The following is a 16245-nucleotide window of genomic DNA, read 5'->3' on the forward strand; positions in this document are numbered from 1 at the left end:
TAAACGTAGGAATTCAGTGCAAGGCTTCTCCAGGAACAAAATGAACTTTATTACAGGCTAATCTTACATTAGCCGTCATTACTAGCAACGAACGTTAACACTTGGAGGAGAGGAGAGGAGAGGAGAGGAGAGGAGAGGAGAGGAGAGGAGAGGAGAGGAGAGGAGAGGAGAGGGAGAAGGAGAGAGAAGGAGAGGAGAGGGAGGGGGAGAGGAGAGGAGAGGAGAGGCACAGAGCACAGAAAGACACACAAAAATACACTATACAATGGGTCAGCGGGGCCAGAGGTCGTCATGCAGCTCCGAAGGCGGCGATACCTGTAAATAAATAGAGAGGGGGGCAGAAAAACTACACAGGAATCATCATAACGAGTCTGCTTGATGAGGAGGAGGAAAGGAGAGGAGAGGAGAGGAGAGGAAACCATGACCCAGTGGGGTGACAAAGGCCTCTCAGGTGATCATGTTTCCGGACCCCGGCAGCCTTGGCCTATAGCAGCATAACTAAGATGTGACCTAATGATTAGACGACACCCTAAGTATGATAGTTTGTCTGTCTATGATAGTAACTGGAATTACAGAATTAGTAACAATAAGCTTTTTCAAAGAGGTAGGTTTTAAGTCAGATCTTAAAAGTAGAGATGGAGTCAGCCTCCCGTACCTGGACAGGGAGCTGGTTCCATAGCAGGGGGGCCTGGTAGCTAAATGCTCGGCCACCCATTCTACTCCTAGAGACTCTGGGGACCACAAGTAGACCAGCATTCTGAGAGCAGAGCGGTCTATTGGGCTGATAAGGTATCACTAGCTCCTCCAGGTAGGATGGAGCTAGGCCTCTGAGGACCTTGTAGGTCAAAAGAAGGGTTTTAAAAATTATTCTAAATTTAAAGGGCAGCCAATGAAGCGACGCCATTACAGGAGTTATGTGATCTCTTTTGTCAATAAGATGCTAGGCGATAGCCAATGGCAGAGGAGCTACAATCCTGTTTACGTTTTGCTAAACTCCGCGAGCTGCGAGTAGCAGCTGTAGTGTATTTTTGCCTTTAGTATCCTGAAATTTCTTTCGTAACAAGAGGAAATATTTTCCCATTGAGATGTTTCGTAACCTGAAAATTCGTAAGTCCCACCATATTTTAAGTTAGAAAAAACAACAAATGTATCTGTATGCATAATTACTTGCCTGTATGACAAGAAAAATGTTCCATTATATAAGTTATATAAGCTCAGTCTGTTGGGAACTGGGTTGAGAAGCAGAGGGCTCTTTTTTCAAGCCACAGTGCAGACAAAACATGGGAGGTGTTCTGATATTAGCGGAAGTTGGAAGAAGCACTGCCGAGGTTCCCTTGAGCAAGGTACAAGACAACAGTAGGGTTGTCCCACCCAAAGCACTGTTAAAAATCACATAAACACATGTAACTGTTTCATTACATGTCCTGTGGACATAAACAGTGCATGTGTGAACATAATTTTGGCACCATATGGAACTCCATATTTCTGTGCTCTTGGATCAGTGATGGATTACAGATTTTCTTGCTGCATTAACCTGAAACTGACAGGAAGGTGTAGCTGTGAAGGCCGCAAGTGTCCAAAAGGTTTCTTTTATTTTCCTTTAATGTGTTCTGTATGGGGGAATAATCACAGGGGTAAAGTTCTGATGAAACTTTTACAGCGCCTGCGCCAGTCCCGCTGTGACAAAATTAAAAGTAATCTAACCTGTTGGACTCGACCGTTAGGCTCCCACTGCCTGTAGGACAAAAGATAACTAAATATTGGCTCCTGTTGCTCTGGCTAAAAGTATATTATTCTATTACAGCCATCATGTTCTTCCCTTGTTTTCTGTGTTTGCTCTTTATCTGTTCTTTTGTGACCCACCTCCTCTTTGCTCCAGTTATCTGCCAATCTGACTTAAGGGAAGCAAGAAACTGACTCTTATGTTAATTCTGTGTGTGTGGATACTTGTTGAGGGTTAAGAGACCTACTGTATAATATTAAACATTAATAATACACATGAGTTTCAGCCCAGTGCTTACTAAGTAAAATGGCAAAAGGAAGATAAACTACCTCCCAGACCAACTTGGTCTGTTTTCCTGCATTTGATAGGCCATGTCGTGTGATTGTTGAGATATGAATGGCCTGTGAGAGGTGGGTGGGACCTGAAAGCCATGTGAGTAATTAATTAGTGAGTCTAGTAGTCGAAAAAGACCCCATGACCTGATGGTATCAGTGCCTCGAGGCAGGAAGCATGAAAGAAAACAAATGGTATCAGGTAGAAGCACGCCACCCCCAAATAATCAGAATTTCTATCTGCTTTTAAAACTCAAAGCCCCCCGAGCGTCACACACATAATAACGCACGTACGTTCTCAGCAGGTATATATACAGTTTGACAGGTGCACCTGAAGCCTTACCACTACAGCGGCACAAGGAAAAGCAACAGGATGGAAAGAAAGGGAACAGAAACTGGACTGGCAGCCATGGCAGCCAGCTACGAGAAGTTTGATCCAGCAGCGTATCTGCAGTATAACTACACTCCACCACGGGCTGATTTTGAGAGAAAGGACAGCGTCGTGCCCTGGAAACTGGCATGTCTGCACCGAGCTTTCAATGAAGGTGAGAGAATGGGCGGCATTGCAAGCCAGTGCACCTGTACTGAATCAAAATAAAATTTCAATTTCATTACTGCAAAGTCAATTTCAGGATTTTGTGACACCAAAAGGAGTTTCTGAACTGATTTTCTGTCTGACTTCAGCTGATGTTAGTGGCGAGCTGCTGGTGGACATAGGTTCAGGTCCTACCATTTACCAGGTGCTGAGTGGCTGTGAGGTTTTCAGCAAGGTGCTCCTCACCGATTTCCTGGAGGTCAACAGGCAGGAGTTGAGACACTGGCTTCAGGATGATGGAGGATGTAACCTGGACTGGACACCCTACCTGCAGCATGTCTGCAAACTGGAAGGGCGACGGTAGGGCCAAGTCCTGTTCAAGATTGGGTGTGGATGTGCCCAACTGATGAACAGTAATGAATCATTCAGTTCATTTTGAATTGACAGCAAATAATCTAAGGAATGTGTTTCCCTTTATTTTCTTTCCTGAAAGGCCCTCAGAGTGTGCAGTAAAAGCTGCCAAACTACGTCAGGTCATCACTGACATTCTCCCTATCGACGTGCATCAGTCTCAGCCTCTGGCCAAGGATGCCCTTCCTTCTGGAGGGGCAGACTGCCTTGTGTCTTGCTTCTGCCTGGAGAGTGTCAGCCCTGATTTGTCTGCCTTCACCAGGGCTCTGGGCAACATCGGGGGGCTTCTGCGGCCTGGTGGCCACCTTCTACTTATTGGAGCCTTGGGAGAAAGTTACTATTTTGGTGGACCTGACGTGAGGATCCCAGTGGTCCCACTGACTGAGGCCCAGGTCTGTGAAAGTTTGAAGGAGAAAGGATACACCCTGATCAGATTAGAAGTTTACACACTGCCTGAGGACATGAAGGTGGGGGTGGATGATGTTACTGGGGTGTTTTTTGCAAAGGCAAGAAAGAACTGAATGAGGGTAAAAAGATAAAGATGCATAAAAGCAAGGGATAAAACTGCTGGTTATATGAAGGTAAAGGGATGGCTTTAGATTATACTGATTATTGCTTCTACTTATCCTATCTAATGCTAATAATTACAGATGGGACGTGTTTATGTTTTGAGTTATAGATGATATTTTATCTCAACCATTAAAAAAAAATACTGAAAAAAAAGAATTTCATTACTGCCAAGAAGTGTTAATGTAATGACACACTGCCTCCTGTAGGGCAAATCTATCAATTACACTCACGACAACACCAGGCTGTAATTTGTTTTCATATTATAAGCAGCAAATAGTAATTTATGATTTATGATGATGTGAATAAACCACTAGGATTTAAATAATAATCCTTTGTGATGTTTTCTCATGTCTGGTTTTTGGCACAGCATTTGTTGCTAATAAAAAATTCTCAGTAGAACTTTTACTTCTTTTTTTACTGTAATGTTTCACCTCTGGTGTCCATTTGTGGGCCAAAACACCCACGGGTTCCCGTTTGTCTACTTCTGGAAATGTAAATCAGACTCGCTGAGCTACTCAATAAAAATCATGAAAATGCCAAATAACTATAGACTAAAACAAAATTGATTAATAACTTTGGGAGTATTACTACAAAATACAGTTTGTCTTATCTGACACTTCTTTTTACATTATTTGTTCATAATTTTTCAGCCTGGTGGAAAGTCTACAGTTCTTCTTTGTTACATGTTGTTCAGTTTGCAGAGAGCTTGTTGAATTGGGTTGAGGATTTCTGGGATTTTTTCCCTCTGTTTATCAAGGCTGTCATGGGATTATATTTGCAAATTATGATCTGGAAATTACTGAGAGCTCCAGGAATTCATTCCAGGAATTAGAATCTTGAGGCCCTGGTGCGCTCAAAATGATCAAGCACTGTTTAAAGTTTACGTAGTTGACTTAAATGATATATTTAGCTGTGATATCCATTGTTTCAAGCTGAAAGCAAACAAATTAACTGATTTTCCCTATTTTTACATTATGTGCGACATCAAAATTTCAAATATTTACTGTATAAAACTGCTGCAGTCCTTAATTTCAAAAACCTTTTGGACGCATACATTTTTTCCATTACATACCAGATATTATGTAAGAATTACATCAAATAATAATAATATGAATCACATTTAATAAATGGAACAGTGATTAGTTGATAATGACTTTATTATGGAGATATTTGGAACAGGATAATATTGTGCATGGGCAAGAAAACAGACAAGACATGGTATCGATTTATTTTTATTTTATTTATTTGCTAAATAGCTTGTTACAAAAGAAATTAGTAATAAAACTACCAGGACAAAAAAAATGGTGAACATGATTAGTTGGATTGAACAGATCTAACCTGATTTGGTGTGATTGTCCTAGAATCTGTAATCCAGTCTCCTCCAAGTGATGGAGGGTCAAGGTTGAAAAGTAAAACGGGACGTTTTGCTAGAGTGGAGAATATTTTGCACCGTGTAGGTCATACCGTTGGATCATGCAACACATGACAGACTATCACCCCACTGAATCTCTGGATGATGTACAAATCTTAGCTTCAGTTCTGCTTTTTGTAAGTATTCTTGAGGGGTGTGTTTGAGCACCAGTATCACGACATAGCATGCAAAATATTCTAAAAAATAATTGAAAAAAATCTCGCAGCGTGAAGCATAGTTATCTTTTTTCTATTGCAGTGTCCTTGGCTGGGTTGAATTTCTTCCCGCTTCCTTGCACGGTGAGATGCAGGCTTTTTTTTTGTCTCCCCAGAGCTGCATATTATTATTATTACTTTCTCCGGTCTCCGTCTTTGCTGGTTTTGTTTATTCTACTCCTTCGCCACAAACATGCACACATTACACGCGCTCGTACATGCACCCAAGCAAGCCTGGTCCACATGTATGTGTCCAGCACACATCTTCTGAACCACCACTCTGAGTCTTCCCTGGCTGTCATTCCCCTGTTTCTTCTTCTTCTCTTCCCTTGGCATCTTTTCCATCCAGTTGGTGGCAGCTGAGATCTGCTTTTTCAGTCAAATTGTCCACTGGTGCATGCTGATTCCCGAGCAACTTTCTGTCTTTGCTTGAATCTGATCCCAAAAAAGAGATTTCTGTGAGACGTGAGCACAAATGTCCCAATATGGAATATCTGCTATTTACCTATATCAGATGCTCTTTTCTGGCTCATCTCCTCTTCTTCCCCTCCGGAGGAGAGATCCTCATTGTCCACAGAAGGCATGTCGAGGGAGGAGAGATGGGCCTGGGCCATCCTCTGGACATCTGAAGGGACATATTTATCTTTTCAGTGGGCACATAATGAATGGAGGAATAGTTATTCCCAGTCTACACCATCTCCTCTCTATTTTAGCTGCGAAACGCTTCATTTTTCTGTGTGATGGGATGAAGAGGTGTGAGTAGGAGGGTTGTGTGTTTAGAAATAATTCCCAAATGAAAATAAACATGGTTTGGAACATTTTAGCATTTAAATGTATTGTGGGGGGAAAGAAGCAAAAAGAAAAAGAAAAGAGGAGTCACCACACAGATGAAATTCTGAGAGAACCAATGATGACTAATAATATAAACACAGTAATTTCATTTCTGATTATTGGTTTTCTTGTGTACTTTGTTGTATGTGAGTCTGTGCACAGCCAAGACTGTGTTGCATCTGTTTGGCCATCCTATAATCCAGGATGATCCAGAGCAAAATCACAGCTGTCTCTGCTCCTAATCTCACACACACACACACACACACACACACACACACACACACACACACACACACACACACACACACACGCATACGCACACACACACACTCACTGCGTCATTTTTTGGGCTAAACACATCCCACATGTAGATCCACAGAATTATGAGAGTTATGTTTCCCAGGTTTTTATTTATTTATTTTTTTGTCACTTGTTATGGAAATGCCAGTTCAAAAACACGCTAATGATACGTTTTTACCTTTAAGTGAGGGTGGTTCATAGGTTGACGTGGAAAGTTTGGTTTTCAAGACTCCATTTTCTCCAAAAACCCACTGTTGACAAGAAAGAATTCAGGTCACGACTTACAGTAGATTTGTTTTCTACACCATCGGTGTTTTCGTTGTATCGGAGGAGTTTTGCAGGAATGATATCACAATGCTGGTGTAACCCTCACACTCACAATAGCTTACTGACAACAATGTATAGACAACACAATATCATGGGATAATAATACCACTTCTTCCTATAATCATTTATAGTATACATCATTTATCAATTATCTTGTTTTATAATCTCTTCTATATTTATCTCTTGTCCTATTATCTCTTATATTATTTATATTTAAAACTAGGTAAATGGCCCTTTTGCTATGTTTTTATTATTTTTTCAAATTATCACTGGATCTACATTTGCAGCTTTCAAAATATTTTGTCCAAACTGTCTATTGCGTTTAACTGGCAGTCATGTCACAATCTTGTCTGTACTAGTGGTGGAAATCGTGCATTGTTGACGTGTTTGAATGGCCTTCTTCGGTGGTCTTTTTAAAGGTCGTAAAAGAGGTAGTAAAATCAGCGCCATCTGCTGGACTAAACTTGTCAGTATTCAGATCAGCTCTCTGCCCCTCTGCTATCACCCCCACCCCCCCACCCCACACACATACACACACACACACACACACACACACACACACACACACACACACACACACACACACACACACACACACACACTTTGAAAATCACTGCTTTAGTTTTAATGCCGCTAAGCATGATTAAAGATTCAAGCTTTATTGTTTCTAGGAGTTTTGGTGCAAGTGAGGGGAAAAAATGCCCATCTACCTGATGAGGACCATTGTCTTCCACTGGCGACGGCGGGTCTGACAATCTGAAGAGTGTGGCAGGTGTCGGGCGCCGGCGCCGAATCTTGGCAAAAAGGAGATATTTTCAGTCATACATGCAAATCGTCTTTTGTTGGAGTTCTGTCTGCACACGCCTGTGACTCTCACATGGTGAAAGGTTGTTGTGAGAGCTGAGTTGCCACGAGCCAATCAGAGCAGAGGGTAGGTGTGAGGTGCGTGGGCAGCCTTGACTCTGAATGCTGGTCATACATATTCATCATACAGTATATGCTGCGATCATTGAATTTTGAGACATTGATTAAGAGTTCATACAGTCGCACACACACAGCGGCTCTCAGTTCCTCTGACCGCTGTTTTCAGCCAGTGTGACCTTTCCCGAGTGTTCCAATAACCTGCTTGCCTCAGGGTCAACCACCTGCAGGGCCCAGTGCCATCCTCATCAGAAGCTTCTTGCACAGCACTGAATCACCGTAAAACCCTTCTGTTGCTCAGCGGATCCAGGCTCGGAGGAGATCTGCACCTGCTCCCAGAGCGTTGTCACGTTGTGCTTGTGAGCATTGCGCAACCTGCTGACCTGCTGTCGAGCCTCAGTTTCATTTCCAGTTTCACTTTACACCAATACAAGCTCGGCGCACATGGCAAGATTTATGATTTCATTATTTCAATTTATAAATAGATATGTTATTTCTGCATAATGGGCCCACCCAGTACGTTCTCTGCACTTTACACACATTTAGATTAATAGTTCTGAATTAATGCGAGACAATCATACAACATACTTTAAGAAAGGAGAGAAAACAGCTGGATGAAGCTGTAGATTTTATGACACAGGGAGCACATAATACAAGTAAATCATGTAGCCCCGGCCTTATTTTTGGTAAATGACCTTTAGCGTTACCTAACATTCAATTTAAACGCATTAATCTGGATTTCTGTAAGTCACGGTGAACGTATGCAGAAATAACCTTTCAATTTACAAATTGCAACAAAGGCAGCATAAATCCCAGAGCTTCAAGTATATTGTGTGAATAATCCTGTATCCAGCATGATTTGATGTTCAAGAAACCGGAAATGAAACCTTTGACCTTGTGTTTCCCAGCAAGTGAGACTCTAAAAATAGATTTGATTGGAATGGAAGAAAGTCATAATCGCATCTATCCATCCATCATCCCGCGTTTGAGGATGGGACTGATGTGTTGTGAGGAGGAGGAGACAAGGAGGCCTGAAGGAGGCGCTGTGGCACTCCTGCGGCTTCGCACCAGCCGTCCTTGCCCTTGATTCCGTCCTCGCTCCTCCTCATGCAGCTAATCTCTCCATTTTTAATCAGTCACCAGCCTCACTGTTATTATATTTGGTTTTCTTTCGCCTACAGGCCTTCTGTCACTCAGGTTTTTCCTCCAACTGGCTCAATACCCCCCTCAAATTGCTCCTGCCTGCCTCTTTTTTCCAGGCCTCCATTTCCATGGAAATGTCACGGCCATGTATGGAAAATCGAGCTAAATTTGGCTGATCGTCACATGCCCCCCCCCCCCCCCCCCCCCCCCCCCCCCCCCCCTCCTAGTTTTCACAGCTTTTAGACACCTCTGTCTTACTCTCACATTACGTGACCTTTATATTTCCAATGAGTCAGACAAAGTGAGAAATTATGACTTTCTTTTCCTTTTAGAGTTGCATAGCTTTAGTGTAGTATTGATTGTATTTATTTCTTATCCATAAGGTCCTAGGCAGCTCCTCAATGTTTATGGCCTTGGAGAAAAGGGACACATCTGTTTTCTCACCACCAGATGGTGCCAGATCTTACACACTGGTTATTTCCATCCTTCCGCTCTCTGATTGCTAAACATTAAAGAGAAGCATGATTGCGAACAACAGTCATGTATGGAATCTTCGTTTCTATGATTACTCTTGGGTATTTGCCCTCGCTTTCAGGGGATGATTTTCTTGCTCCCTAAAACTGGCTCATGTGATGCTGTTGATATAAAAGTTGAACTTTCAAATAACTTAATCAGTCCACCACCAACACTGGCCCTGGAATGCTTCAACATCAATAACAGATACAGCAACTGCTTTATTTCTTTTTACATAACGGAGTCATCCACCTCCTCCTCCTCACATGACCAACAATCTGACCTTCTATAGCTGCTTTTACGGTTATTCAAGGTGCAACCACATTACTGGCCTTGTGTTTATATTTTGCTAAAAGTGCTTCAGCTCGCACTTCTTCCACATGTTCTTCCTCTTTTTGCTGCATTCAACGTGGAAGAGCAGAGATGCTTTTTCACTTTTAAGTGCTTAGGGGGAAAAGTCTGTAATAATCCCACCACTACACACCCTCATCTGTCTACAGACCCCCCCCCCCCCCCCCCCAAAAAAAGCCCCAGCAACTAAAAATTTAAAGTCGTGACAGACTGCTTATATAACTGTCTGCCAGTGACAACAGGTTGAGACTCTCTTGTGTGCCAAAAGTGGGCAAACTCAACAGGAGGATTGGTGTTAATCCAAAACAGGTTTGTTTTATGGTTTGATCCCTCCGCACTCACCATCTCCACCTGTCGCGGGTCCAGCTGGGTCGCAAGAGGGGAAGGCACAGAAAACTGGATCTTCCTCCTCGCGTCCGCGTCTGCCTCTTGGTCCATTTCAGGGGGCAAGAGCGGGTTCATCCCGTCACGGCCGACCTCACAGATGTCCGAGTCCAAAAACAAACACCAGTCCAGAGGGGTGCCCCTTCGACCGCGTAAATAACGCAGCTTCGCGATATAAGTGCATCTATTTTCTCAAATGAACTGAGCAGTGACCGGCGCCCATCTGCCTCATTGGTCCTCTTGAGTTGCAACTGACGGCTGTGCGTCTCTCTCACGCCTCTGCCTGCTTCTCTCCCTCCCCTGAACGTGATAGCGCGTTCTCTACTGAGAAAGGCGGAAGCCTCGACGTGTTACTCTACTTACCTAAAACACAAAGATAGCACAGAGAGGGGGGATTTTCTGCTGAAACTAAGATATTATGACGTAACAAATATGTGTCCAAAAGTTCCACAATCCCTCGCTTTTGTCTAGTGCAGAAAAATAAGACAGTATTTTCTTTTTCAAAGGAGTCATTGTCATTGTCAAGCCTCTATTGTCCAGTTTTTGGCAACAGCAAACCTCAGATGAACTTTCCCGTGTGACAGGAGCGACGCCCGACGTGGACATGTGATTCCAATACATGCTTTCCACTTATTTTACTTCTTGTTGCATTTCTCTGCTTGAGTCTGTGTCGTGTTCACCCACACCCCTGCCACTCATCGGACAGTCCGTCATTTTCTGGATCCTGAGATGGCTGCATACATAAACCACCCTAGATTAGCAGTTCAAATAGAATATCTGAAGAATGTCTCTGGCAGCGTTAATGTCTGGACCATAAAGCCAGTGACAAAACTCTAAAAATAGTTCTCTTTTATACTAAAGCACTAAACACTTTTTTAAGCATATTATTTGTATTACATTAAACGAATATTTACATTTTTAACGTTATTTTGAAAAAACATATTTAAATACTGTTCTTCATCTTCTTCCTGCAAGCGTTTTGGGACAACACACAATCTGAATTAGAGACATTTTTCAAGTGGGGTCACAGGGTCACATCCTTTTTCAGAGCTGGAAGAGGCTGCCACAAAACCCGTAGTGGTATTTATTCAGTAATAACTCTTACACCAGTGGCCAGGCTTCGTCATATGTTCAGTAAATATATGGTGAGTTCCAGAATGATTGCCATGGCAACCGGTTCTCTTTGCAGTGTTAAGTGTTGGCAGTCAGTAGGTACAGTGTGTATGTTTGTGTGAGCGTGTGCTTGAGTGGGTCCAAACTGAGATGCAACAACAGAAGAAACAAAGGTAGCAACAACAATGTGAATTTACATCTTATGTCAGTATTAATAGATTGCTCCAGAACACAAATAATGAATGAGCTGATTTATATAGATAAATAAATAATAAATTAATAAATAAATAGAAGCCTGTGGAGTTTATGGGGACATATTTATATAAACATTCAGTTCTTGTCAGACCAGTTATTTTTCTTTATTGCTTCCTCTGAGCTGATATGTAAATTCAAGGTAAGAAGCAGAATGAACTTGGATCCTGCTTGTGAAATCAAGTATCCGTTTCTGTTCTAAGGTAGAGGCAGAAGATCTTCTGAATTAGGGGCAAGAAACTATTCTGTGATACAGCTGCTGCCAGATAGCATACGAAATCAACTCTAAACATGATTCAAGTCAAGATGAGTTTGTATCTTAATATGCATGATATCCTTCAACTAGATGAGGTTACAATGCACTCATATACTCTTTTTTTTTTTACACTAACAAGGGTTTGTAAGGGCATTTTGTTACCAGAAGGTGGCATCAAAATACTATTAATTGTCACTTGTGACAACCAGTTTAAAATCGAATTATATAATAAGCATAGTAATAAAAGGGGTGTTATCGTGCAAATATGACAAATCCAATAATAATTAAATATGTGAAAAAAGAAAGGTAAAACTAAAGAATTAAGTCGTTGTTCTGGAGGTGGAATAGCCTGCTTTAGGTTTTTAATATGCACCGACGACTATTGACCGATAGATGTCGCAAATGTTCAATCTTACACTCGCTGCTCCGTTGTCGCCTCTAGAATCCAATTACACGAACAACGTTAAAAATATAAATGTTTTTTAGGAAAATTTGGAAAACGACAGGTCGGTTCTTTCCGAATTGGTATAATCACATCCATGTTACAAGTAATAGTTTTTCAAAATGATAGTTTCTGTCATTAACGCATCATTTGTTGCCAAATTTATCATTAATGGCTGGATGATGATTTCGAAACAAATCGGGAAAAAATACGGAAAAATGTCAGGATAATGATTAAATAATTTTACATATTAACCAAATGCAAGCGTTTCCTAATGCAACAAACTCATTTTACGATTTATAGTCTCAGAATAAGAATAGGCCCGACTTGAAGACTGGTTCCTGCCTCAGCGGTGTATTTATGTCATCGTACTCTTCGGATAAACTAAATTAAAACGAAATAAACTGTAAACTACACAATGCTGTGGCAATTATTAACCTTCTCTCGTTCTCTCCCTCTGTCTTACGCTATCCCTCTTTTTATCTGCCTCATCTTCTGGCCCCTCTCTGCAATCTGTGTCTCTGCCACCTTTGGCACCAGCCCGCCCACCCGCACCTGTGCCAAACCTGGCAAACCAAACCAAGACGCGCTGCTTGGCGCAGTTCAATTGACTCGTTTAAGCAATTGCACCTTGACTCTGATCTTCAGTGCGTGTGCATTATATTTTCCCCGTTGCTTTCCTATTAAAAACGGGTTTGCTATAACGTTTGAAAAGACACCACGGGTCTCCTCAGTGCACAAGTTTGGATCTTTGCTACACAAAATATTAGGTTTGATTTTTACTAGACTCTCAAAATCCAGTTCTTTAAGAACGAAATGATATCACGAATAATAAAGCGTTCAAATATATGTTTCCTTCTACGCGAGATTAATCTATTCTCCTCAAAATATTGGGGCTAACGGGAGCTGTTTGAATCCAGTGCGGTGTTTTTTTTAGCCATTCACTCCTTATTCCATTTTCCCTTTCAGCTCAGTGACAGATGGCGAGTCCCTCTCCCCCAGGGGGAAGCCAGTCTCTGTGAATGCGGCCGCATGTCAATCACCGGCTCTCATGTGATGGCTCTTGCCAATGACGTGCCAGCCATATGGGCCTGGCATCAGAGCTGGTATGTAACCCACCCAGTCCTGCCTCTGAGGTGCCACACGGCTCCCTCCACACGTTTGGGCTGGGGTGAGCAGCAACATCAGCACGGAGAGAGAGGAAAGATAGAAAGAGAGAGAGAGAGAGAGCGAGAGAAAGAGAAAGAGAGAGAGCGAGAGAGAGAGAGAGAGGGGTGAGAGCAGAACCACAGCCCCTCGGTCGCACAAGCATCCGTGTAGGGCGTGTGGATGCGACGCCCACCCGGAGAGAGATGGTGTAAACAAACCCGCTTTGCCCCGTCACTGAGCCCCACCGCCGAGGTAGGTTACTCTTTTTTTCCCCCGTCGCCATCCATTTATTGATCAAGATGTGATTTCTGTCTTCGTGTTGCGCCTGCGAGGTAACTGCACCCGTCCAACCACGCAACTCTATTGCGCCCCTTTCCTCAAACAAGCCGCGATCGGACAGATTTAATGGACGGCAGTGATGCACCTTCATGAGCCTTAAAAAAACCCAAACCCAAAAAAAACCCCAAGAATATAGAAATGCCGTTGTATTATTGAGAACCTGCACCTTTTTATTACGCATGCAGTGGTGCATCAGAATTTACGCACTGAAGAGTTTGTTTCTTTAAATGGCCCTTTTATCATAATGTTGTGTGTGTGTGTGTGTGTGTGTGTGTGTGTGTGTGTGTGTGTGTGTGTGTGTGTGTGTGTGTGTGTGTGTGTGTAGGTGTATGTGTGTGTGTGTGTGTGTGTGTGTGTGTGTGTGTGTGTGTCGTTCCTGCGCGACGCGCGTCACAGTACTGTGGGGGTAGAATTCTCCATAGAGACACACAGGGCTAATTGACAAGGTATTGGTTGGCATTAATTACATTGTGCTTACAAGATTAGAAAAACGCGTCAAAGGACTCCGCAGACATCTGAGCTCAGATTACTGGAGGGGGAAAAAACGTGCTAAGAATTTGCAAAATCGGCCCCTTCTAAAATTGCCGTTTGTTTGTTAAGGGTTTTGTAAATATCAGATAAATATCTCAGTTATTCCTTTAAAGCGAAACGTTTAATTTGAGCTTTTCCTTAAACGTTAGTATCGATCTAAGGAAAATCTCCTGGGTCTTCAAAAGTCCGGGAGATTGAACATTTTATAAGGCCCCCGTGACCCCAGTGATTTAAAAATCAGATTTCAGGACCAGCAAATGGGGAAGATATTTCTTTTTTTAATTAGTTGAAAATGATTGGCGACCGTGAATCACGGTCGCCAATCATTTTCGTCATTTGACCTTTTTAATATCACGAATCCTCTCGGGAATCTTTTGGAGAAAGTTAAACATATTAAGTGGACAATATCATACGTTTAGGATCCCGCAGGTCCACTGTGCGGCCTCGACGTGCTGGAATCCCTCCAGGTCGGTAATTTGTAGGGCAGAGGAGGAACCCGCATTCTAAATGCGTCCCTGGGGGGTCGTCTAAAGCAAGTCAGCGCTGCCGCCCCCCTGGAGCCTACTGGAGCAGGACGCAGGACGGAGCGCACGTGTAGATCCATGACTCTGTGCCTATTTGAAATAAAATCATTTGGTATTATCTGCAGACCGTTTCGCTTTCTCACCCGATCCCACATACAATAGGTCAATTTGATAATAGAACAATATCGCAAGAAACTTCTAAAGAAAGAATGTTTGGCGGTGGAATCTGATCGTATCAGATTTTAATAGGGGTAAAATAGTATGTTTTAAATTAGGACTAATAGTTCAGCTTCTGCTGTCTGTAAAAAGCAATCGCGTCTCTCTTGCAGGTTAATGATGCTGAGCCGTCTGTTCAGCGAGGTGCTGCCGGACGTCCAGAGGCTGGCGGCTGATTGGGCGGAGGACAACGAAAACGACGACTGCAAGTCGAAGGAAGAGGGCCACGAACCCTGTCATCTCGGGGACGACGAGCTGGATGAGCCCCTGGAGGGGAGCAGCAGGGCAGAGTCCGAGATGGCCGGCGACGACGACGAGGACGACGACGCCGAGGAAGAGGAGTGCGACAACGAGAACGGCGGGGACAAACCCAAAAAGCGCGGCCCAAAGAAGCGCAAGATGACGGCGGCGCGCGTGGAGCGCTCCAAGATGCGTCGGATGAAGGCGAATACCCGGGAGCGCATCCGCATGCACGATCTGAATTCTGCGCTGGACAATCTGCGTAAAGTAGTGCCGTGCTACTCCAAAACCCAAAAGCTGTCCAAGATAGAGACGCTAAGGCTGGCTAAAAATTACATATTAACGCTTGGGGAGATTTTACGCAACGGGAAGCGGCCAGATGTTGTCACCTATGTCCAGATGTTGTGCAAAGGCCTGTCCCAGCCCACGACCAACCTGGTAGCAGGCTGTCTGCAGCTCAACACCAGGAATTTTCTGACTGAACAGTGCCCAGATGGACCCCGCTTTCACATGCCAAGCTCCCCTTTCTCCGTCCACCCGTACTCTTACCGATGCCCCCGGATCTCAAGCCCACATTATCAGTCCGGAACCGGTGCGGTTAACTTGCGGACCCATTCCTACGGTGGGTACGAATCCGTGTACGCGCCTGGCGGGACGTCCCCTGATTACAGCAGCCCGGACTACGAGGGCCAGCATAGCCCACCCGGCTGCCCGAACGGCGGACTTTCCGGGAGACAGCAGGAGCCTTCAGAGACAGACAGGAATTATCACTACTCTATGCATTATTCCGGACTGGCCTCATCTAGACCCAGCCACAGCCTCCACTTTGGGTCCTCGGGAGCACGCAGCGGAGGTGCGCACTCAGAAAACGTCCCCCCTTTCCACGATGCGCACCTGCACCATGACAGGGCTCCTCCGTACGAGGACCTCAATGCTTTTTTCAACAACTGAGCTGATTAAATGAGATGTATTGATCCTATAATGACAATCCTGTAACATTTTCATATTGTTTCGCAAAATAACAAAGACAAAAACAGCGTCCTAAGTGGCAGCAAGAGTTCGCTGATTACCTTGTGTATTCTTCTGATGTCTTCATCTCATGGTTGTACAATGTATAATAATAAATATGAATAGGCCTACACATGTTATGTCACAAACACTACAAATGGAAATGTTTTATAACTGTCTGACGATTAAACGGATCTTTTTCCCATCA

At 43.4% G+C, this 16245-nt stretch overlaps 3 protein-coding genes across 6 annotated transcripts; 2 read left to right on the plus strand and 1 right to left on the minus strand.

Moving 5' to 3' along the window:
- Nucleotides 1–1033: 1033 nt before the first annotated feature.
- pnmt (phenylethanolamine N-methyltransferase) lies at nucleotides 1034–3967 on the plus strand. 3 transcript variants are annotated; one of them, XM_003961191.3, is made up of 4 exons: nucleotides 1034–1107; nucleotides 2358–2600; nucleotides 2740–2950; nucleotides 3084–3967. In XM_003961191.3, exons 2-4 carry the CDS (start codon nucleotides 2429–2431, stop codon nucleotides 3520–3522), a joined length of 822 nt encoding a protein of 273 aa, XP_003961240.1. In that variant the 5' UTR covers nucleotides 1034–1107; nucleotides 2358–2428; the 3' UTR covers nucleotides 3523–3967. The 3 variants fall into 3 exon arrangements, with proteins under 3 accessions (XP_003961240.1, XP_029697677.1, XP_029697681.1); XM_029841817.1 differs by having other exon boundaries at nucleotides 1041–1107; nucleotides 2361–2600; XM_029841821.1 differs by lacking the exon at nucleotides 1034–1107 and adding an exon at nucleotides 1764–1785 and having other exon boundaries at nucleotides 2361–2600.
- An 825-nt stretch (nucleotides 3968–4792) lies between these two features.
- Nucleotides 4793–10297, minus strand: LOC105419976 (protein phosphatase 1 regulatory subunit 1B-like). Its single transcript, XM_011621855.2, has 5 exons — nucleotides 9926–10297; nucleotides 7366–7449; nucleotides 6507–6579; nucleotides 5703–5822; nucleotides 4793–5632 (listed from the first exon to the last, which is right to left on the minus strand). Exons 1-5 carry the CDS (start codon nucleotides 10043–10045, stop codon nucleotides 5496–5498), a joined length of 534 nt encoding a protein of 177 aa, XP_011620157.2. The 5' UTR covers nucleotides 10046–10297; the 3' UTR covers nucleotides 4793–5495.
- Nucleotides 10298–13153: 2856 nt separating this feature from the next.
- On the plus strand, nucleotides 13154–16245 carry LOC101062600 (neurogenic differentiation factor 2-like). 2 transcript variants are annotated; one of them, XM_011621859.2, is made up of 2 exons: nucleotides 13154–13431; nucleotides 14903–16245. In XM_011621859.2, the coding sequence occupies exon 2, from the start codon at nucleotides 14907–14909 to the stop codon at nucleotides 15978–15980; it is 1074 nt and encodes a 357-aa protein (XP_011620161.1). In that variant the 5' UTR covers nucleotides 13154–13431; nucleotides 14903–14906; the 3' UTR covers nucleotides 15981–16245. The 2 variants fall into 2 exon arrangements, with proteins under 2 accessions (XP_011620161.1, XP_029706324.1); XM_029850464.1 differs by lacking the exon at nucleotides 13154–13431 and adding an exon at nucleotides 14485–14824.

This window comes from Takifugu rubripes, chromosome 1 (genome assembly GCF_901000725.2).
Source record: "Takifugu rubripes chromosome 1, fTakRub1.2, whole genome shotgun sequence".
Classification (NCBI taxonomy): domain Eukaryota; kingdom Metazoa; phylum Chordata; class Actinopteri; order Tetraodontiformes; family Tetraodontidae; genus Takifugu; species Takifugu rubripes.